This window comes from Phalaenopsis equestris, unplaced genomic scaffold (genome assembly GCF_001263595.1).
Source record: "Phalaenopsis equestris unplaced genomic scaffold, ASM126359v1 Scaffold000002, whole genome shotgun sequence".
Lineage (NCBI taxonomy): Eukaryota > Viridiplantae > Streptophyta > Magnoliopsida > Asparagales > Orchidaceae > Phalaenopsis > Phalaenopsis equestris.
In genome coordinates, this window is record NW_018164444.1 from 28,795,625 (window position 1) to 28,819,697 (window position 24,073).

The window sequence follows — 24,073 nt, forward strand, 5'->3', positions numbered from 1 at the left end:
TATATATATTGGACGGATAAAGTTAAATTTCCCACACGAACACGAGCCTGAGCGCTATCTTCCCCTCACTCGCAATGAGCTGCAGCTTTCCCCAACCCCCGCTTCCTCCCCCACCGGCTGAGAAGCACTCGCATTCAAGGCCCTCCTCGAGCAACCTTGAAACCCTGCGCTCGGCCTCCGAGGCTGGTAAGAAGAGATCATGGGACGAGAGAAGGCTGGTGGGCTCCGTCGACTACGACAAGGGCGAGAGCAGCGTTTCTGTCGAGGTGGCCGGCGTTGGTCGGGAACAGATACCGGCGCGATATCGTCTCCGTGTCTATGGTAGTCGATTGCAGAAGGATTGGAAGTTATCGGAGGTAGTCGAGCGGCTGCTCAGACTCAACCACTGGGACGATGTGGACGCCGTCCTCAATTGCTGGGTGGGCCGCTTCGCAAGGAAGAATTTTGTACTGCTTATTAGGGTATTTTCTTGGCTTTCTCTGCTCATTAGTGTGAAGGTTTTGGTTTTGTTTGTTCCGATGTCAATAGACCATAATAAGCATATATGAAATCCATAATTTTGCTGCCACGGTGGTGGAAGCAGCAACATTTGCAGCCATGCCATTGCTGCAAGTGATAATTCTAACGTGAGTTTTTGTGCAGGTTGGGAGAGAATGAATTGATTCTTAATCTTTCCGGAACTATTTTCTTTCACAATAGTGAGTTATGCCCTAAATAAGCTCATGTTGTCAAATCCCCTATTCAATATTCCCTGTGGATCTTTTCGCCTGGAACTTCCCATTACACCGTAATGTGTTACTGGAATTACTAAAAAAGCACGGCATACATGTTCAGGGTTAAGATAAAAGCATTAGGTTGTTTTTGTCTTCTTATAAGAGGCAGCAAGTGGCCTGCGGGTTTTATTGAGACATTAACAAGAAGCAGAAGTAGAACAAACCCACCTCCTATAAGTAGAAGCACAAGTTGTTTCATCCATGTAATTGTGATTAAATGTTTTGCCGTTTTAGAAAACCCTTACAATGGCATGTTTTAGCTAGGGCAGTCAAAAAAGATCATCGATCGTTCAAGCTTGACTCGCTTACATCCCTATTTTTAGTAAATTAATTAGTCTCTTGGAGTAGCTTACGTTATATAAAATGGCATTTGACACCTTTGATTTTATATAAAATTACTGTACATTTAGCTTTTCGGGTTATGTAAGTTTAGATTTGGATGAAGAAAGGAATTTTCTTTTTTTCGTCATTGTGTGTAAGGAGTTATAGATGTTCTTAGATTTTTTTTTAATTTTTTTATTTTTAAAGGATATAAATTTATGCCAAATATTTAATTAATTGAAAGTATGACAGAAAAATCAGTTATATCATGCATGAGTCCAATCACAATGGAGGGTGACACAATGCAAGTATAGATGTTGGGAGCTGTAAATATTTAGCTAAATAAAGCCAATAACCGGGCTCAAACTCGTGATCTCTAGCGAAGGATTTGATGAACAAACATATCACTTGAGCTAAAGTTCTTTTGTGGATAAATGCTAACTAAAGTTTGATAACTAGACGTGTAATTGATTTCTATGATAGTTATCAGCTGTTACGATCACTTTGTTGGGAGCTTTTAATTATGTTATAGGCAATCATTTTAACGAGTTTTAGTTCGTCACCATGGGTTTAAACGGTTTCTTATTTGATTTATTTGATGTAGGACATTGTTATTTTCATTTTTGGGGCATACCGCCCAATTCATATGTATTTATACATCCATCATCTATACTTATATTTATACCACCTTAAGTGGGATTAAGGCTTTGTTGTTGTTGTTGTTGTATACCGCCCTAATCTTTCATATCACATCAAAAGTACCGCCATTGTAACTCTTAAGATGTAAAATACACCTTTTCATTCATAGATAAGGCGGTCTGTACATAAAAAATTGGGTTTACATGTTAGATATGTAAATACCGAGGAATTGAATGACATGCATATAAATCTTCTTTTTTTTTGTAGGATGGCTATATCCCTTTGAAGTTATATTGCTTTTACCTGATTTACAAATTATGATCATGTCTCTGTTTTTTTCTCAAATTACAATTTATTTGTTTTTTAATTTACTTTTAGAAATTTATGCCTTTTCATCTTTTTGGTCTCTGATGTAGGAGATGAGCAATAAAGGCTCCCTTGAATGTACTGTTCAAGTTTTTCAGTGGATGAAAGCTCAAAAGAACTATTGTCCTCATACTGACATTTACAACATGATGATAAGAATGCATGCCAGGCATAACCAGATTGATCAAGCACGCGGTCTTTTTTTTGAGATGCAAGAATGGAGGTATAAATACTAAATGTATTAAATATCATGTTGAAATCTTTTCTTAATACGTAAAATGTTCTGACCACCCTCAAATATTTTTCAAAATGTATGCCAGACCTCACCATCATAGCAAATATAAACTAGAGAATGTAGCTGAGGGAGTCTTATCATGCTATTTATTTTCCTTTATATGCAATGTTTATTATTAATTTTAAGTTTTCTAAAATAATCAAAAAATATTTCGAAGGAGCCACGACTAATTCAATGAATGGTATAAAGCACATAAATAAATATCTCTAATTCAAGTGTTGGCTTATTTTTGTAAACTCTTTCAATTCAAATTCACACATTATGCACAAGAGAATTTAAATAAACTAATAAAAAGAAAGTCAACAGAAGTGCGACTAAGATAGGAGATGTTGTTTTTTGTGGCTTATAGAAGGCTATACGTGTGATCGGTGCAACTCAAAAGCACAAAAGTAATGATCTACTTGATCACATAAGCTAGATTCTTGTAAGCACATCAAACACCAATAAGTACAATATTTTTGAGGTAATAGAGAATTTTTAATAAAAGCGTAAGTTGTAACACTATGTGCATGATATTGAAGGTCTATTCAATCAAGTTTAATACGAGCATGTATTAATATCATGACGTGTAAAGCCCTTGTAAATAGAGATAGAAAATGCAAGTTATTATAATATTGTTTAACTCCAACCACCTGCATCATTGTCCTAACCATTTATCTTTTTAGAAATATAATATACTCTCATTTGACACTGCAAACAAAGAAGCCATTATCTCTTACCTCTCTTTCATAATTTATGAGTTGAACTAATCTGATACAATTCGAGGGAGTTTTTCGTAAAAATTAGAGTAACCGCATATTTTATTTCACGAACACTAGATCAAAGCAATACAATACGGATGCATAAAGATAAGCACCTATAATTTAGGAGATTGGTGTTCTCTCCCAGATCCTACAATTCGGGAGATAGGAAATTTTTCCCAAACTTTACATTATCACTCAAGACAACAATCTCATGTATAACCCTATCCTTAAACTATTAATCCCCATTTATAACAAACAATAATTAATAATAAAGTGTAAATTACCTTGAGGCTAATAATAATAAAATTACGTTTAGGCTAGACACCGACGCAACAATACTCTCCTCCCAAAGAAGTAGCTTGTGCTCAAACTGGATAATAGAAAATTACTACTTGATCAAGCTCCCATGCCTCATTGTCACTCACTGTGAGATCCTGTAATATTCGATTCTTGCAACAGTGTCTTGGGGCAAATTTTTCATCATATCAAAAACATAACCCCTTCACCCGCTTTTCTTGCATCTGTCACCGTAAGGCGTTTTAAGGTTGCCCTCAGTCGTAACCCATTATTCATGTCCGGGGAGCCTTCCTCTAGACTTTCACTATTTTAGTTTTTGGTATTGTCATGATTCTAGTATTTGGGCATGACATTCCACTTGCGTTGCTCCTATTAGCCTGTTCAATTGCATTTTTTTATTCTTAAACCAATTGTGCTAATTTCATATTTTTCCTCAATCCTCGTTGTCTCAACAAACAAAAAGCTGCATGTATGTCAAACTTTACACCCTTATGAAATTTCCCTCCAAATGTTGTTTCAGAAATCCCTCTCAGTCGTCCTGACAATAGCTTGAATCTCTCCCTATACTCCATGACAGTCCCCTCCTCGGTCAACACAGAGAAGTGCTTGTGTTGATCTCCTTCCATAATGGCTTGGAAACATTTAAACAAGCAATCTTTAAATTCCTCCGACGAGCTAATCGGGTTTCTAGCATTCATCCATTGAAATCATACTAGGGTTTTCTCCTCTAAACATAACCCTGCCGTCATGATTTCTCCCCATTTAGTTAATTCACTGCGAAATATTGCTTCACCTGGTACACCCACCTATGTGTGTCTTCCCTCTCGAAGATTGATATCTTCAATTTCCTAACTCAAGCATCTCCACCCAACTTTTTCTCTTACCGGTGTTTCCCCTCATATATCTAGGATAAAACTCCCTCCGATCACAGTCATACCCCTTCCCAACTCCTATCTTTCTTTGTCCTCCTTCACACTTCTTGCATAACCCCTTCTCCGTGTTTTGACCCAACCTCTTCCATAGAAATTTCTAATCCACCTCCCAACAGAGCTTTAAGAGGGGTTTCTTGATAGTGGATACTTTTCTCGTTATGTTTCTCTTGTTCGATATCTTTTCTTTTTGATTTGACAATGAATCTCCTGTTAACCCTTGATTACAATTTGCAAATTAAATCGACAACGGGCTCTTGAATTGCATCTCAGTAAGCCCCTTCATCATCTTCTCCAAGCGCTCAAATCGGCTGTCAATGGAGGGAAATTTTTCATTTATAGTTGAGAACCTTTCATCTATTTCTGATTTAATTAGCCCTTCTCTTCCAAAGCATCTACTTTCCTTGCTGTCATCACTTAGTATGTTGAAATGCAGTTGATGGATTCCCAAGTAGTTCGAATCATGTTCTCTAATTTCTCTGATACCAATTTCAGGAGACCAATGGAAGTTTCAGGTCTCTGTAGCTATGATCCCAACATGGCCTTCTCAGCTAGCTCTAACCATGAGTCTATCGCGAGGGAGTACATAGCACAACGATCCGGTTGGCCTCTTCCTAGCTAGCTTTTACTGCAACGCGATTGTAACGCGGTCCCACGTTGCTTACTTGTAGCTTCCGCAATCCCTTCGTTTCAAGTAGCTCGTGATCAAGGCAACACAAAGGTTCGACAGGCACGATCCCTTCTTTACCTGTGAGAGATGTAGATTCTTGTACGCAACAATCCTGATGATTGCTTCTTGCTGTAGTCTTGTTGGCTTTCCTGCGCACACCATGGTCCAGTTGCCGCCACGAAACTTCCCAGAATTTAGAATGCTCTGATACCACTTTGCTACGATCCGAGATAATTTCTCATAGAAATTAGGGCAAACAAATGTCTTTTTTCACAAACACCAAATCAAAGCAACACGACAGTAATACATAAAGATAAACACCTACAATGTCTCCCAAATTCTACAATTTGAGAGGTAGAAAACCTCTCCCAAGATCTAAACCTAACACTCAAGACAACAATCTCATGCATAACCCTAACCCTAAATTATTAATTCTATTTATACCAAACAATAATCAATAATAAAAGGCTAAATTGCTCTGAGGCTAATAAAAAAACAAAATTGACCTTAGGCTAGGCACCGACATAATATAATCTCTACTATTTTTCAAATGCAAGATAATCCACTGTCTTATTCTTTTGGACGAAGATACCCCCTTCTTTATGTCGGGGTGTATGATATGATAGTGAAAATAAAATTATAGACCTTTTTTTTATTATAATGGATTACTAACACAAAAAAGCTAGAAATTTATTAGATGAAGGTTGATGAATGCTTTTGTAAATGATATAGAAAGTTGTAAAAGGATTTACAGGGGGGAGGTATTGTCTTCAACTAGAGTAATTGGCAACAACAGCAGAAATATAGAGAATATATAGCTACCTTTGAGGATTCAATGTAATAGTGATAATAGCGAGTGTATCCACACAGCAATAAAAGGAGTAACCAAAGTAGCTTGTTGCCGGTTTCTGTTGATTTCGATCTGTAGTTGGAAACAACAACAATGATCACTTGCCACAACAAGAAGAACCACATGCATGGTATCCAAGAAATGGAGTGGTGGGTGGCTTGACCTAGGAGAGGACTCGTTATCATCATCATCACGAGCTTTATCTATTTGGTAAAATTTCAAGGAGTAAAGGTTTTAATAAATATTATTTTGAATAGGTTTAAACAATTGATGACTGTTGGGGAAAATATAAGGTGGCTACAATTGTTATGGCCAAAAGTTTGAATTAAAAAAACTGAAGCCAAATTTAATTATTTGAATTAAAAATTGGGAACATAAGGTTGATCAAGTTTATAAAGAGTAATCATACATCCAATCTTCAAAATTAAATTTGTAAATTCAAACTTTATTTTCAAATGTATGATTTTGAGGATGGTATTGTGGATTTAATTGTATATATGAATTTGGAAGGTTCGACATTGGGAAGAATATATGAACAGGGGAACTAGGAGCCGGAGGGACAATAGGAAGAGTTATGGTTAGGTTTGGATTAATAAATAATGATTATAGTGATTGCGTTTATTGTTATAATGGTAGTAGTGATTGATGGAGGTGGTAATAATAATGGTGGTGATTATATTGTTTAAGGTGTTGGTGGTGGTTATAAGAGTTGGTTATTTGTCTAGTGAATGACAAAGGCAAGAGATTTCTATTAATTTGGATAACTTTTGTTTTGAGAACCAAATGACGGAATTATGAAGGAGGTTTGGAGGGCAGGAGAATGGGTGTTCAATAGGAGGCTGATATGATGAACATAAAATTTACCTAGGAATATGGGAGTAAGCTATCTCACATCACTCTTTAAAACTCGTAGAGGATGAGAGAAGCATTATCCAACCCAAGAAATTCATTAAAGGATAAAATATTTTTGGAGGAAACTTTTACTCTTTCAAATAATGCAGTTTAAAAGGCCATGATAACTATTTATTAAAATGACATATCGTAGCTTTTATATAACAACCCTTTGTATTACTTTTTAAAATGCTTAATCATTTCTATGGAGATAAATATCCTTAATTATGAACTATTGATTTTTAATCTATGTTGATAATTAACAGGATATTGATGTCGATGAGGAAGAGCTCAAGTGTCTCAATCTAATAGTCTAACATGCCTTAGAAGAATGGACCATTGAGGGACAAAGCTAGGCTGGTTACAACATGAGTGAACACGGTGATGACTAACCACAAATACAGTACTAGAGCCTTGTGTCGTCATGCGGGGTTCAATTTTCAACTATTTTAGTAAAACCAATCCTCATGTGAGTGAATTAACATATTGGGTATAAATTCTCTTAAAATTGCGCCTCATTTACTTTCAAGAGCACATTTTACTTTTGGGAAAAATGTTGAGTCATCAAAGTTTGGTCATCCATTTTTGACAGATTGGTTGTGGGTGCAAATTTGCATCATCGCTTGATTTTAGTTGAGTCTTCATCTTGGTCTCACATTTGGTAAAGAGTTGAACCGTAAAAATAGCTGCATCAAATTTATCTGAACAGGAGGGGTGCTTTAGTCACATAAGATACTCGGCGAGGATTACAACAAGCACAAATTGTGTAAAGCTATTGTTTCATACAGTGGCCTTGTTGAAACCTTTTGTTGGAATGCCAATTCTCATGACAAAAGAAAGCAGATATATTCTTTAGCTGAAATAACTATTCTTATTTGGTTTCATATCTTTGCATGGCCATGGGATTGGATCATAGTATCATACAAACTATGAAGTTATTTGCTATCAAATGGAGGAGTTTTAGGAGCAATTTAAATGGGTTGCATATGCAAATATGAAATAAATCTTGGTGATATTAGTTAATTACGGTCAAACTTGGGTATATTGACAAACAAAAGGGCACAACATGACCTCATTTATCGACAATATCTTCAGCAGAAAGATACATGATGAATGAGAAAACTATAAACTAATAGAAAATCTGGGAGTTGGTTGAAGCAATAAAGGCACAAAATAGGTGGAAGAAGTTTATTTTAATTGGCAGTGTTCACACCTAGTTTCTTTTCTAGAATTTTGACACACTTTTTTTAAGGGGCATTTACTTACATACCACCCAATTTTTATACATATCTAACATCTAAACATTCATATTTACGTGTATAACACTCAAACTGTTAGCAGCACATCAAAAATACCACAATCACTATCTTTTAAAAGTGGAGTACACCTTTTCATGCGTATGTCTTACAAGCATAAATATTTAATTTTGGTTGTTAGATATGTAAATACATTAGAATCGTGTGGTATTTATGTAAATTTTCCCTTTTTTTTTTAATTAGTTTTACTGTGAGGCATTGGAGAGGATGGTATATGGATTTTTACTCTTGGGTTTGTTTTTCTGATTTGTATGTGTATCCTATAGTCACAATGAGGGCAGCCAAGTTGTCGCACACATATCTGCTTTCTCCATCTTTCCTTGTATTCAGATTTGAAGCATTCTCATGCACCAGCCTACTCATTAACCTTTTCTATTGTTAAAAAACATGGTATTTATCATTTTTTCTTGATTTATTAGTATCGTGGCTTCATCTTATAGCGTTTGTTATTTGTAATAGATGCAAACCTGATGCTGAAACCTACAATTCATTAATCAGTGTGCACGCACGAGCTGGTCAATGGCGGTGGGCTACAAATATAGTGGAAGATATGCTTCGCGTTGCTGTATGTATGTATTTTTGATAGTTATTTATGCTTATTTTTGTGTAACACTGCAGATGATGAAGAGATTGATCTCAACTTCTGTAGTAAATATCAAAAGTTAAGATTGATTAAATTTGTTTTGTATCAAAATAGAAAAAAAAGTAAATGCTAGTAGTCATAAATAATATATGTAAGAATAAGGAACAAAAATTATATAATATTTTATTTTATTAATTGAGTTTATAACATTAGTACAAAAAAAAAAGCAAAGAAACAATTAATTAAAAAAAAAAACTATATAAGCAAAGAATGCCTAAATCTAATAAAATTATACATAGAATAGAAAAAAATTAAATAACGAATATGATACTACAATTGAGATACTTCATCTGCAATGATGGTCCACCAAACAACCAAATAGGACTTGATACAAAAATATTTTTTGCAAGTCATGGTTTTCATTATTCAAAACTTAGTAAACAACTCCTATTTATTAAAACTTAAATAATAAAATATTTGAGCATGCAATATGAACAATAAAAGAGACGATTTACAATGTAGTAAAATGTAACAAGTGTTATCTTATCATTGAGATTTAACTATCGGTTTTGTGCTTTAGATCAAACAGGGCTTTGACAATAAATTCTTTGGCTTACACTGTGTTCTGTTTATCGTATACAAAAAAAATATGAAGACCTCAAAATGTTTTTCTGGTATCCTGGCATGAAGAATGATGTGCTACAATTGATAGCCAACTGTTTGACTTTCAGATTGCCCATAATGAAAGTGAGATGTGATTGTCGTGGATTTTGAGTTTGACTTGCTTAGATTTTAACAAGGTCAAGATTTAGTTTGTGCTATGGTTAATAGACTCACCCAAATTGCTCACTTTTTATGATTTAAGCAAAAACTTAGTGCGGAAACTAGTAAGATCTACATATATAACTTTATTTGATTTCATGAAATTTCTATCATTGTTATATTTGATTGAGATGGAAGATTTACTTTTTGGCTTTTGCAAGAATTTATAAGTTACTTTGACAAAGATATTGTATTTCATAAGATTGTTTCATTCCTAGATAGACCGTCAATTAGAGCATTTTATTTCCTTATTATAAGATTTTCTAAGAGCTTGCATTCTTGACTTTAAAGGTAGCTGAGAAAACTACATTTCACTTTTGAAATCATATGGCTCTTCTTAGTAGCATGCTCCATTACTTGAGATCTTATGAGTTTTCTCTCACTATCCTTAAACTAACACAAAGGGCATTTATATTTTCTATCATAAAAAGCTTTGTATGGTGTCATGTTGATACAAGTTTGAAAATATTATTAAGAGTATTTTAGGAGTGTTTGAGATGACTTATTTTGACAAAAATCACCATGCTACTAAGAATATTAAGAGTATTTTAGGAGTGTTTGAGATGACTTACTTTGACAAAAATCGCCATGCTACTAAGAAGAGCCATATGATTTCATGAGTGAGCCATATGATTTCATGTAACAATTCGACCTAATGGATGGTCAAGAATTGATTTTAGGGGTGTTTGAGATGATTTTGGAGTATTTGAGAATTTTTTTGTCCATAAGTGACATTTTTGTAATTTTGATCGACTTTGATCAAATTGGTCAAAATGTTGATTTAAAGGCTCGAGGTGGTTCGGGAAGAAATGGAAGAAAATTGGAGTCAAACGACAGTGTTCAGGGTCATTTTCGATGAATGTGGAAGGTTTTATGATCCCCAAAGTTTTTTTTAAGTATTTGTTATTTTTGTGTCGAAGTGTCAAAAAGTTATCATGAAGTATGACAATATTATGACCAAAATTCTTAGGAAGACATAATGAATGATTTGGTGTGATTTTTAAGACTTATCAGTGACTCTCGGAGGTTTTGGAAAATTTGATATTTTGGGGGCATTTTGGTAATTTTTGGGAAAATTGGGTATTTTTGTAATTTTTGGGTTTCAAATAGTCTAAATAATAATATCAAATGGTTTGAAGTGGGTTTTGTGATTCAATGACATTTTTTTTTTGGAATTTTGAATGAATTAGAATATTCAAATGGGTTATTTTAGGGGAAACTTGGTACAAATAATTTTGGTCAAACCCCATAAGTGTAGTGATTGCAACATTATGATATGAAAATACAATGTGTATGATGATCATGATGATTATGAATGATGATGTAATGTTTTGAAGTCTAAAAAGTTGTAGAACAGTGCAAGACATTACTATGGTTCATAGGTCCTATAAGAATTTTCATCAGGACTCCCTTATATTATCCTTAATCTTTGTATTAAAGATTATTGATCACATATAAAACCAATATAGATAACAGGGATTTAGTTGAAATGTCTAAAGAGAAGGGAGGTACCATTTCTAAGATGCTAAGATAGTCATTAGGAAAGTCTTAAGGGTAGATCCTAATCACTAAAGGAAAGACCCATAACCCTCACCCAAAAGTGAGGTCAACACAACATTAAACAAATCCTTCAAAATATGTATAGCTAACTTAAGTATTAAATGTAGGGCTGAAAATCTACAAAATATCTTAGGATCTCTAATATTGTTAAGATAGTCATTAAAAACAAATCCTTCAAAAAGGATAATGCCAATAATTTGAGAGTATATTTATCCTCTAATAAATAAAACATACTTATCTCAAGTTGAACAACATAAAATTCCAAATTTATTTGAGATCCAAGTAATTACACTTACTAAAAACTCAACTCAACTGTCTTTCAAATTGTGAACTCTCAATTAATTAACGATAGACATATAAAGGTATTGGAAACTAAATAGTAGGTAATAAAATACAACTTGAATAATAATAAAAGAAGCAAGCCATCTTTAGACATTTTGTGGAATTTAAGAAACTTTATTATGAATTTTCTCATATAAAAGAATCATGCAAATACTTTAGTTTTGTGAGGGACAATAAAATTCAAAATCAAAGAGCATTGTAGAGCAGCAACGCCCATCTACTCATCCAAAACTAATACAATGTGCTGAGAGAGGAGCTATCCCCTGATGAAGCTAAGAAGGGATATCTTGATTATGATCCAACTTAAATTGATTAATAAGGGAATGTTGTTCCTTTCTCCCATTAAGATGCAAATAAATAATTCCTTTTCTTAAACTATTCCAACCACAATTTGTAGAATGATAAAAGTCAACATAATGATAATTTATAGCAAATGAGAGAATATTATTGAATTGAGAGGTGAGTGAGACTTAGTTAACCATTTATCCTTCCAAAAATAATACTTCTACCATAGAGAATCTCCTCAGAGATATTAAGTAGAAATGAATGAATAATTTTGAAACATCTTTGTTGTTGGAGGATGGGTTTTGTTGTAGGTCCATAATATAAGGGAGGTGGGCTCGATTGAAGAGACTTGGGGGTTGTGGAGGGATGACAAGGGATGAAGACATTGCCTTTGCTTTTTTAAATTGAGTGAGCTAAGGTATTAATGAGATAGCGTGAGATTCACACATCGATTGCAAGTTAAGGCACATTAAGATAGGGGTAATATGAGAAAGTGAGGAGAGATGTGTGAATGGGGACTTTAAATGTAGGGATTGAGTCAGTTTACTTAGCATTTTACGGTTCGGTTTATTACAATGGAGCCTACTTATATTCCGACATGCTAGCCTAAAAGGAAAGTAGATGTTTCTACTATATAGCTATTTTAGGAAATTACCCGGTAATTTTTTTATCAATCTAAAAATACTAGAATAACTCTTTTGACATTCATCGACTAGTTAAGCTCTTCCCTTATTTAGAGTTGCCCTCCCTCAGTTTGAACGGGGATCGTGGAGAATGAATTGTTGAACTTTTAAAGAAAATAATTTTTTTTTAATTATTAATGTTGTTAATTAGTTTAATTAAACTTAATTAATATTAAATCCTCAAATATTTGTATGCTTCCGTTCTCATTCGATGACATAACCGTTCATGTCTCTGTCTGAAGTAAAAGCCACACGATAGGCTTGGTAACTTCTCATTTCCGCATCTCTAACCTTCCGCTTTTGTGTTAGTTTATCTATGCCACTTCTTCCCTTCTCGAAACCGTTTGTCTTTCTGTCACTCATTTTATGGTCATGCACGATGCCCTCTCTCGCGATCAACTCTCCGTTCACCCTCTTGTTCGAAAGTCACACAACATAATGACAAATCCTCTATCTATTTTCTCGGTGTTTCTTCTTCTTTGTTCACACACCACAACTTTTTTATTCAAACTAATCCTTCACTTTCTTAGTCGTTCTTTTTCTCAGTGAGTACAAGACCAAGTCCCTCTGTTCACAAAGCTACAAGCCGCCTCCCTCTTCATCTATCTTTTGCCATGGAGAACACTACACCATTTTGCTACAGGATTGATTTGATCGTCTCCATTGTCTCTCGCCTCGTTGCAAACAAAATTGCAAGCCTTTTGCAATTCCATGTCTTCCTCCACCGCCCTCGCTTCCTTGTGCGTTCCGTGTGCCCAAAACCTTCATGTTATAGTTGCAATTGGATAGTCGGGAAAGAAAATTTGGGATTTCGACATACAAAAACTTAAATTTCCATTTCTAATCCCATCTCTTCTTTCTCTTCCATCTTCTCCACACCGAAGTCATCATTGGGATTTCATCATTGATTGCACCACTGGAATTAACTACCGTTTTGGGAAAGTAAAGTATCGTTTGGGGAATACTGATTTTAAATTTTAAATTTTTTGCAGTTATATGGAAGACTCGTTGCATTTTTTGAGTTTGCAAGTTAAATGATTAGTTTTGCTTCCCAATCGCAGTGTCTTACGACACTGTTCAATGAGTCTTTTGAGATAACTGGGAAGACTAAAGTTCTCTCATGCCCCCTAACCGGGGTTGACGTTGAGAGACATACAAAAATTTTGATGATCTGAACTTGTAATCACTTCAAAGTATTTAAAAGTTTGAACTTATAAAATAAAATGAAATTTAAGTCATTGAAATTTTAAAATGATTCGGAAATTAAGCTTTTAAAATATAGGCTTTTAGGGTTTAAAATATCGGGGATATGGGTTTTTAATATTTAGGCTCTTGAAGTTTAAAAAAATTAAAGTTTTGTGCTTTTAAAACACACTGTTAGGGCTTTTTAAACAGACTCCTAGTGCTTAAAATATTAAAATTTGGATTTTAAAATTTAAGTTCACAAGACATATTTTAAAAGCTAGTTTTTTAGACTTGGGCGTATATATTTTGAAAATATTAATATAAAATTAGGTTTTCGAACTTAGGCTCATAGGGATGAAACATAATTCAAATATGATGCCTTTGTGAAATTTTAAAATTTTGCAACCAAATTCTTTACGTGACAGAAATAACTGATTTTTGTGCTTCACACAATGACACTGAAACATACCATCTAAACGATAGATTGGCAGTAGTGATGCCACTTATATAAATTTATCAACTCAATTTAAGAACTCATCTGTTAGTCATTTTGATCATGGATATAATCTGTTATATATCTAAGCTCTCAAATTACGAATATTCATCCGCAACATAGATGTAGCTTTACTGACAAGTGGTATCTGAGCAGATTACTACATGTCAGGTGTGTGGACTCTCCATGGTCCAGTGGGACCCTAGGTTGAGTCGATCCATGATAAGGGCGTCACGTGATTGGGTGGAGAAGAATATCACGGATAAATAGTCTCACGTTGGCTAGGTGTAGGGCTGAAAAACAACATTTAAGTCCTGGGTTGCCCACTACCCACAAGGGCTCTTTTGGGAGGTGACAAGTGGTATTAGAGCAGATTACTGTCTGCCAGGTGTGTGGACTTTCTATGGTCCAGTGGGACCCTCGGTGGAGCCGATCTGTGACGAGGGCATCACGTGATTGGGTGGAGGAGAATGTCAAGGATAAATAATCCCACATCGGCTAGGTGTAGGGCCGAAAAACAGTATTTAAGTCCTGGGCTGCCCATCTCTCTTAAGGGTTCTTTTGGGAGGTGACAAGTGGTATCAAATTAGTCAATACTTATCAATGTATACAATAGATGGTTATGCTTAATAGTTCTTAGGAGCTAATTCTAATCGAAGAAAATGATCCTAGGAATATCTTTTAAGTAGCTCGCTTTATCCAGTGATGTCGACACTACATGGTCAACCATATATAAGACACTTTTTTGAAGTGGTTTATTTTTTAAACAATTGACCTCATGCATTCATCCACCTCAACCAACTAACGTGAATTCTACTAATAACATTTCTTTCTCTATCACCATCATTATGAACATGACCAACCAACTTGAATTCTACTAATAGCATCCCAATCTATATCACCATCACTTTGAACAATAGACCGGATCGATGCATGCATTTCTCCGCTTCAATCAACCAACTCTAATTCTACTAATAACAATATTCCTATATTACGATCATTTTAGCAATAGACTCGATGCATTCCTCCACTTCAACCAATCAACGCGAGTCTTAATAATAACATTCCCTTAATATATATACATACCTAACACCAAAACTTCAATTTATACGCACATACCACATGCATTTAATTAATACATATCACTCTATTCTTATGCATATACAAACTGAACACCTAAACTTAAATATTTACATACATACCACTGAACTCTTATATCCATACATACCTAACACCAAAACTTCAATTTATACATACATAACATATTAACTATGCATTTAATTCATACCTATCACTCAATTCTTATGTTTATACAAACCTAACACCTAAACTTTAATACTTAACAAAAATAACTGAAAATAGTGGCGCAAGTAGACACACCTTCAGTGCTTTATGATTTGAGGGAGTTCAATCTTCTTTGTAAGCTCTAATCGTCGGACGTCTTTACCTTCCCATCTAGCTCTAATGGCAACTGTATTGCGAAGCTTTGTTCGGGAAGCCGATGGTTTTGGGCGAAACCAGAAGGAAGAGGGAAAGGGGAGGGGGAGCTTGCAAGGGTTTCAGGCAGACGATGAGATCAAAAGTGAGCTCGAAGAAAGAAATGTCCGTGTTCCGTCTAATTTGCATTTGGTTTAGTTCGATGCTAACAATTAAAGTTTTTGCATCACTTTGTTTGACGCAAATTCAACGCTAAATCCATCATATCTACAATAAATGTTTTGTCATTTTAAGAGTGCTTTTTCCGTTGAATTGTGTGACACAAATTGGACGCAAAATCTGCAGCAAATATCAACAGTCGTAAATTCAACACTAATGTTTGTGTCGAAAAATTCTAACACAAATATCAGATGCTAATAACAACATCTCCTATAGTATTTGTCTTTCCTAGCACAAATATGTGATAAATTTATTAATCGAGATTAATCTACTTCTTTGCAAACCGGTAACAGTCCCGTTGGACCCCAATACCGTTTAGTTGAACAAAACACGCTACCAATGCCTCGTTAGTAAGCTTATTTACCTGGCTGATACGCACCTGAAAATTTGTCATGACATTAACGTCATAAGTCTATTTATGCATGACGTCTACGAGCGTCATCTCACCGTTCTTCATCGGATCCTCCACTACCTAAAAGACACACCGGACTTGGGTTTGTTGTTCACTTATCACACTTCTTGCTCTATTGCGATTTATACGAATGCTGATCAGCTGGGTCGTCCAAGATCAACAATCTGCCTCGGGTTATTGCTCCTTCGTGTGAGGGAATCTCGTCGCTTGGAAAAATAATAAATAGTCAGTTGTTGCTCCTAGTAGTGGTGAGGCCGAGTTTCACTCTATGTCTTTGGGTGTGCAAAGCACCTGGTTGCGCATCATGCTACTACATATGCCGATCACCGTTCCTCTGCAGCTTTTTGTGACTATATAGCCACCATTAGTAGTGCTCATAATCTGATCCAACATGATCATACCAAACATATGGAGATTGAACGTCATTTTATCAAGGAGAAATTTGATTCTCGAGAGATTTGTGTTCCGTTTAACCAATCTGTTGGGCAACTGACCGATATTCTTACAAAGAATCTTACTCGTCCGTTGTTTGATTATTTCAAGTCCTAGTTGAACATGATTGACATCTGTGTTTCAACTCGAGGGGATTGATTGAAGTTATTTTAGGAATTTATTTATTTCCTTTTATTTCCTATTTATGTTTTTTTTTCGGCTTGTTATAAGAGTTTTTGTTTTTATTTTATTTCATTTGATTTTTATTTAATCTTGGAGAGATGGGTGCTATTTCTTTCCTAAGTTTAGGATTCTTATAAGTTGTATTTAAGCTAATATTTTGTATCAATTAAAGTATTTGACTCAATTCTCCAAACCAACGAACTCAATATACACTAAATGTGGCTTTAAAAGAACTGCAATTCGAGCTTGTTGGCATGGTCTGTAATCTCAAAAGGTTTGCAATTGTGGATTTTGACAGATGTGAAATTGGTATGTTTCAAATACGTTTAACTTTTAGTTTAAGTTCCTCAATTTTGTTCGCAGATTCCACCCACTCGATCTACTTACAATAATTTGATAAATGCTTGTGGATCAAGTGGTAACTGGAAAGAGGCATTAAAGATTTGTAAGAAAATGACAGAAAATGGCGTTGGACCAGATTTAGTTACTCACAATATCATTTTGTCTGCTTTTAAAAGTGGCGGCCAATATGCCAAAGCGCTCTCTTACTTCGAACTGATGAAGAAAACAAATATTTCTTCAGACATATTTACTTTTAACATCATCATACATTGCTTTGTCAAGCTCAGACAATACGGAAGAGCCGTCGAAATATTCAACTCACTAATAAACAAAAGAGCAGAATGTCGTCCTGATGTTGTAACCTTTACCAGCATCATGCACGCATATTCTATTTGCGGACAAGTAGCGAACTGTAAGACGGTGTTCGATATGATGCTTGCCGAAGGGATGAAACCAAACATTGTTTCATTTAACGCCCTTATGGCGGCCTATGCTTCACATGGAATGCATGAAGAAGCATCTGCAACTTTCGATGAAATTATGAAAACAGGCTACCGACCCGATGTTGTGTCCTATACTTCCTTGCTTAATGCTTATGGTCGATCCGGACTGTACGAAAAGGCTCGGGAAATCTTTGACATGATGAGAAAGCGCTCATGTAGGCCAAACATAATTACTTACAATGCGTTGATTGATGCTTATGGATCTGCGGGAATGCTTTCTGAGGCCGTTCGGGTGCTTCGTGAAATGGAAGGGAATGGGATTCAACCAGACAATGTCACTTTGAGTACTCTCCTGGTTTCTTGTGGCCGCTGTGGTCAGATTGGGAAGATCAACTCTATACTTTCGTTGGCCAAGTCCTTAGGCATTGAAATGAACACCACTGCACATAATTCGGCTATTGGGAGTTTTATGGCGGTTGGGGAGTACGGCAAAGCCGTAGCTTTCTATAGGATGATGATGGAGAAGAATGTGAGACCTGATTCTACCACATTCAACATATTAATATATGGTTCTTGTAAGTTAGAAAATTTTGACCACTGTTTTGAGTTTTTGGATGAGATGAAAGAACTAAACATTCATATATCCAAGGAAGTGTATTCCTCTCTAATCTGTGCACGTATTAAGCAGGTAAGTTAGTGGGTTTCACTAATGCCTTTAGATTTCAAACCAGATAGCCCCACTCTGTCCTCATTAAGCTTTTTTTTTTCTGTTTTGTTAGGGAAACTTAGCAGAAGCTGAAAAAACTTTTTCAATGATGAAGGCTTGTGGTTGTCTACCTGATGTTATTACGTACACTTCCATGATAAGTGCATACCGTACAACAGGTGACATTACTTAGATAATAACTTTCCACGAACTATTTGTGAATACTTTTTTGGAGGGAAAAGTCTGTTTAATTTGCATTGTTTTAGATGACTGGAGGAAGGCATGGGATGTTTTCGTGGAAATGAAAGTGAATAATATCCAACCGGATCCCATTGCATGCTCAGCACTCATGGAAGTTCTCAATAGAGGATGCCAACCAGCATTGGTTCTTCAATTAGTGAAGATCATGAGGGAAGAAAACATCCTCCTGAATTCCCGCGCCTTCTTTGAGATAGTATCAGCTTGTAGCATGTAAGTTCACAAAATAGTGTTGAGTTTAATGTAATTTGAAATGTATAAAGTGTCAAAATATTCCCTTATTTGTTTGAATGAGGACCTTTTAGTCGCTGTGTTTATAAAAGTATTAAATTAGTCCCTTCTCTTCAAATTGGGGTTGAAATTACCTTTCATGGGGATTGTTTGAGCCCATATCAAAAGTGTGGGGGCTGAATTAACACTTTTATTTACTCTGGGATTAAAATGAACTTTTGCAAAGAGTTAGGGGACTATTTTGACACTTTTTTTCATTTTAAAATTTTGTCTCTTGGAACCCCTCTATCACATGCGGAGTCATTATACCTTTCAACATTGCTAGCAGCACTACCACATTTGATGCATTGTTAGTTACACCCTTGAAAGTCACATGCCTCCTTTTGAGAATAGTAACAATTGGCTTGTAGTATGCAAGTTCGCACAACGTAATTGCATTTTGGTAGGTAGAAACATCTTTGATTTCCAATTATTATTATTATTACCATTTTTTGGCTTTCTATGCCATTATCTATCACGCTTTGACCTCATCAGCTCTAAAAATATTAATAGCTTAATGACTTGATGGTTGCAACACTAACAATTTACAGTTCATTCAGTTGATGCATGCAATTGCATAAACAATTTTTATCCACAAATGACATTATAGACCAACTAAGTCCAATCAACAATGCAGATTATCTTCAAGTACATTAATGGAAATCTAATTATGATATCCACTCATCTCCGAAGGTCTAAGACACAATATTACAATGCATATCACCGGGAACTCCAACACAAGCTCTTCCATGCTAAAAATAAAATTGCCACTAGTTAATGATGCACCCATTTAATATCCAGCTAGCTTGTCCATGATCCGATGCCATATTCTAATCCGTCAATGTTTGCATGATGAGCATTCTGTTTGAAGAAAGTCAACGTATATATCAGGGTGAGTCCATGGTTCAATAGGCAATTCCAAGCTTATATCAAAAGCTTGCTTTTCACATTACATGTGCTATACAGGTTGAGCAGTTCTACTTAAAGCAGTGTATAAATTTTATAAGAGGCTATGAGGATGAATAAACTCCATTTCTTTTAGTTTCATTTGACAGCATGATTTACAAGTAAAGCTGCCTCTATTTATGGCTTGGTAAAGCGTGCAAAACAGTTTAGACAGAGTAAGCACAACATGTTGAACATTACATGGCATGTGAAGCAATGTGAAGCATGTCATAGCATCTCATTTAGTTTGTCATTGCATGTCATTTCTCGTCTTTGTTTTTTTTTTTTTGACATTCATTTTGTTTCATTAATTCTTTCACTTCGTCAGGGCTTACAATATACAGTAATTCTGGTTAGGAGATCATCACCTATATTATGTGAAAATTCTTTGCCGCTTTTGGTGGCTCGTTACAAGATATTCTAAGAAATTTGTATACAAAAACATTCCAATTGATATAATAGCTTACTCTTCCTTTTTCCCTTTTTCCTCCACTACTCCCCTTACTTTCTTCCTCAACCTCTTTGCTCTAAAAGCATTTCTCTAAAATTATTTCTTTCTCAATCGCTTGCTTCGCTACAAAATTAGTTCTCCTTCACTTCATGTCACAAGTCATATCTTATGTTCAAAAGTTATGCATCAAACATGAAATTTACTAATAATAATACTTTAATTTATATTAATGCTATTATTTATCATAAATAACATTATTTACATTAATCATAATTAAATTTGACATTTGAATCAAGTTTTTTAAATTTTTTTTCTTTTGCTTCCTCTTAGAATTTTGGCCTTAACTTTTCTATTTCTTATCAAAATTACAAATTTTTGGGTTGATCAAGAGAGCTAGCTCAATTTTTCACAATTTTCATTGTAAATACTTTGTTCGATCCCTACATAATTGCCTCAAAAATATTAAAAACCAAATTTAAAAATTTTTCTTTCACATTGAAATGCTTAAAATGAGTTAAAATTTAACATGCAATGTTTCACGCACCATGTTATTCCAGTCATTATATTTTTATTTTGCTGTTAATGGAGTGAGATTTGATACTCTAATTTGCTTAGAGTGCTTCTACATTGACTAATCCCTCGAGGCACGATGCTATGACTGAATAACTTTTCATTTGTGTTTGTTTCCTAGTCTAAGGGATTGGAAAACGGCGAGTGAATTAGTTGAAAACATGGAGGTTTCACTCTCATTACTATCTGTTGGGCTTCTAAATCAACTTCTGCTTTTTCTTGGAAAAAGTGGAAAGATCGAGACTATGATGAAGGTTAATTAAAATATCTACTGTATATTAAATGTTCAATTTTATGCTTGAATTGTGCTTATTGATAATTGTTTTGAGTATGTATTTGCTTGTGTTTTGCCAGATTTTATTTATTTGGCAATTATCATTTGGTTTTAATTGCAACGTCTTCAAATAATGAGCATTACACATCTATTCCAAAATCAACTAGTTTCAATGGTATATTGGGACTAGTAGGATACACAGAGAAGTATATCTCTAGAATAAAACTCTTGGCTGTATTCTTATTGCTATATGTCATAAAGACTTGTTGCTATAGATTTTTCTTGTAAATTTTGATTTCTGTTATTTTGTAGGGATTTAGCTGGTGTATGCATGCAAATTAGCTTTCAAATGGCTTAATGTTTTCAATTTTAGTTAAGTGGTTCATTAGTACAGACGAGCCATGCTGATAGCAATTTCATTTTTGAAAATCTTTGTTCTTAAACAATGTCAAAATAATGGCAGAGTTTTGATTGTTAATAGTAGGTCTTTGCACCTTCCTCAATTGATCAGCTTCACATTGGCCTGCTCGACTTTTCCTTACTTTTAACAAGAACGGGACAAATAAAAAGTATAGTTTCTTATAAAGTTTAGGTATTGTCTATGTTTAGGTGCTTGGCTGATCTTGTTGTGAGCCAAAAACTATGTTTGTATTGAATTTATTAAATCAAATATTATGGATGGAGCTATTCATGCCTCATGCATAATACTAAAGAAAAGGGCCTAGCTCTTTAAAAATAATGTTGCTGCACCAAATAAAATTAATCTACTTTGTACCACTCAATTAGGCATTACTGGCGTAGGATTGGTAAAATTTATCTTATGTAGTTACCATAAGACTAATGATAATGAGGGGGATGATATGAAATATAATACCCTTATACCAACTAGTGAGGTCGATCCCCATTTTTTTATGCATAAAAAATAAGTCTCTTAATGTGGGTATTATAGTTTATGTTTTTCCTATTGGCATTTGTAGGCACATATGGCTTAATGGTTGATCACTATCCTAGTTTTAGTTTTCATATTTTCATTTTAATGGACCTACATAATAAAATTGTGTGTTTTGCCTCATGTCTAGATCATTTCAGGTTTGATTTAAACTTGATTAATTTCTCAGCAAAAGTTAAACCTTGCCATCAATTCTTTTTGATGCAGAGAAGAGTAGGGCTGTCAAAATAGCTCGTTTTTTTTGTGGAAAACTGATGTTCGGCTCGTTAAGAAGTTTGTGTTCAATTCGTTCGCTAATTTAACGAGCTGAATACAAACAGTTTTTTTGCGCTCGATATATAAACAAGCCAAACACGAAGGAAGATTTGTTCATTCGTGTATGGCTCTTTTTTTGCTCAGTTACCCCGCCACCAACAGACCAAGGCTTGTGGCAGATTTTTTTTTTTTTGAAAATCCCAAGGGCTAATAAATTAAAGAGGAAAAGGTACAGATAGTTTGTATGAGATAGTCTAAAAGAAAGCTCAACTCACACAATACAACACACACCAAACCCAAAGAATAAATAAAACAAAGATACATATAAGTAAAAAAACCAAAAAGCCACTAAAGGGCGCAAAAGTGCTGCGGACGTCCCACTTTAGTCCTCCATCTGCCTCTAGTTCTCAGAATTGAGCTGACTAACAAATTGGTAAGGTGAGTGCCATTACCCGAAGTAACCAAAGTATCATCCATCAGATGCTTGAGCTCAAGTAGGTCTTCATTCTTCTTCTTCCTCCTGGATGTATAGACCTGTCATTCCTCATCCGATGATTGACTCATCTGATCAATAAATTGTTCCAAAGTTGACCGGACAGGTGTAGGTTGTTGCACAACATGATCCCCATGTACCTGAGTAACTTTTACAGCTTGCTTGACCTGATTAGGCGGTAGTGAAACAGTAGAAGTATTGACATCTGTAATAACAATTATATGTTCTAGGACAAGTGGGGTCCGAAGAATCTCCCTCTTTCCCACGATAAAAGGTTCCAGAGACGGCCGAATGATTGTCTTGTTGCCTGCGAGAATAGTGGCGTCTTCAAGAGTATACTTTTGATGATCAATAGTGTCAATAACTTAGAGCTGATCAGGAGGAGATAAAATCACTGTCTCTGGCGGAGCATTGTGTTTTTTTGGTTTGAGGTGTGGATTTAGATGGTGACATTGAGAATTAGAGTGACCGAACATACAACAGTTTGAACAATACGAAGGAAAATGCTCAATCTCTACCTTTTGCCAATGCCAATGATGTTGTGTGCCCAACCAAATTTCCTCAGAAGCAGATGAAGTGATGTCTCTTTCAACAAGTACTCTGGCTTCCGATGGACGAGAAATATTAAAGTTAGGAATGTCCGTTTTGAGTGGCTTATCATAAGCTGAGGCAATAGCGTTCAAAACTTTTTGAGTAAAATAATGAAATTTCAGACCAGGGAGGCTTCCAAACTGGAATGATTGGAGGTTCCGTCTGGGAGTTAAATTTATAGAAAATTTTATAATTTTCATTGCTCTGTTATCAATCCTCTGTTATGAATCAAAATTATCCTTCTAGCAAATAAACGCGTGTAATCCTCTTCATTATTAATTTATATGAGAATGTGTATTCCATCTAACAGTCTAATTTTTACTCATCAACTAGGTGCATAAACTCAAATTCTTTACAAAACTGTTTAATTTTGGGATGACCATACAGAAGTTTCCCGACTAAATTCGATCGACAGGAGGAAACAAGTTGAATACCTTCAACATCTGTAAAAAAGATGCAGGTTTCCCATTTTTTCTATCAATTTTCTTGATAACATCCTCTCACTCAAACGAAGGAGAGAAAAAAAACACGATTTAGGTGTACCTGAGGCGTGAACGACAAGACTTCGTTAATAGATCCTTTCGTAGTTAATGTTCCATACATATATATATATATATATATATAAAGTTTCTTAATAACATCCTCTCACTCAAACGAAGGAGAGAAAGAACACGATTTAGGTGTACCTGAGGCGTGGGCACCCTCAAGGGCAATTTCATACAATCTATCTCTAGCCTTAGCAGAGCAGAGACGACAAGACTTCGTTAATAGATCCTTTCGTAGTTAATTATGTATGTATA

The 24,073-nt window shown here is 35.0% G+C and overlaps 1 protein-coding gene across 3 annotated transcripts in view; it reads left to right on the forward strand.

Annotated features, from left to right (window-relative positions):
- The first annotated feature begins 48 nt into the window (after window positions 1-48).
- Window positions 49-24,073, forward strand: part of LOC110033209 (pentatricopeptide repeat-containing protein At2g41720) — a 38,047-nt gene continuing 14,022 nt past the window's right edge. Inside the window, exons 1-7 of one of the 3 annotated variants that reach the window (XM_020737120.1) lie at window positions 49-461; window positions 2,150-2,322; window positions 8,550-8,655; window positions 17,090-18,199; window positions 18,291-18,396; window positions 18,484-18,688; window positions 20,833-20,965. In XM_020737120.1, the coding sequence (XP_020592779.1) occupies window positions 75-461; window positions 2,150-2,322; window positions 8,550-8,655; window positions 17,090-18,199; window positions 18,291-18,396; window positions 18,484-18,688; window positions 20,833-20,965 (2,220 nt within the window). In that variant the 5' untranslated portion in view covers window positions 49-74. Of the gene's footprint in view, window positions 462-2,149; window positions 2,323-8,549; window positions 8,656-17,089; window positions 18,200-18,290; window positions 18,397-18,483; window positions 18,689-19,382; window positions 19,577-20,832; window positions 20,966-24,073 lie in introns of those variants that run through there. The other 2 variants (XM_020737128.1, XM_020737137.1) reach the window with 2 other exon arrangements.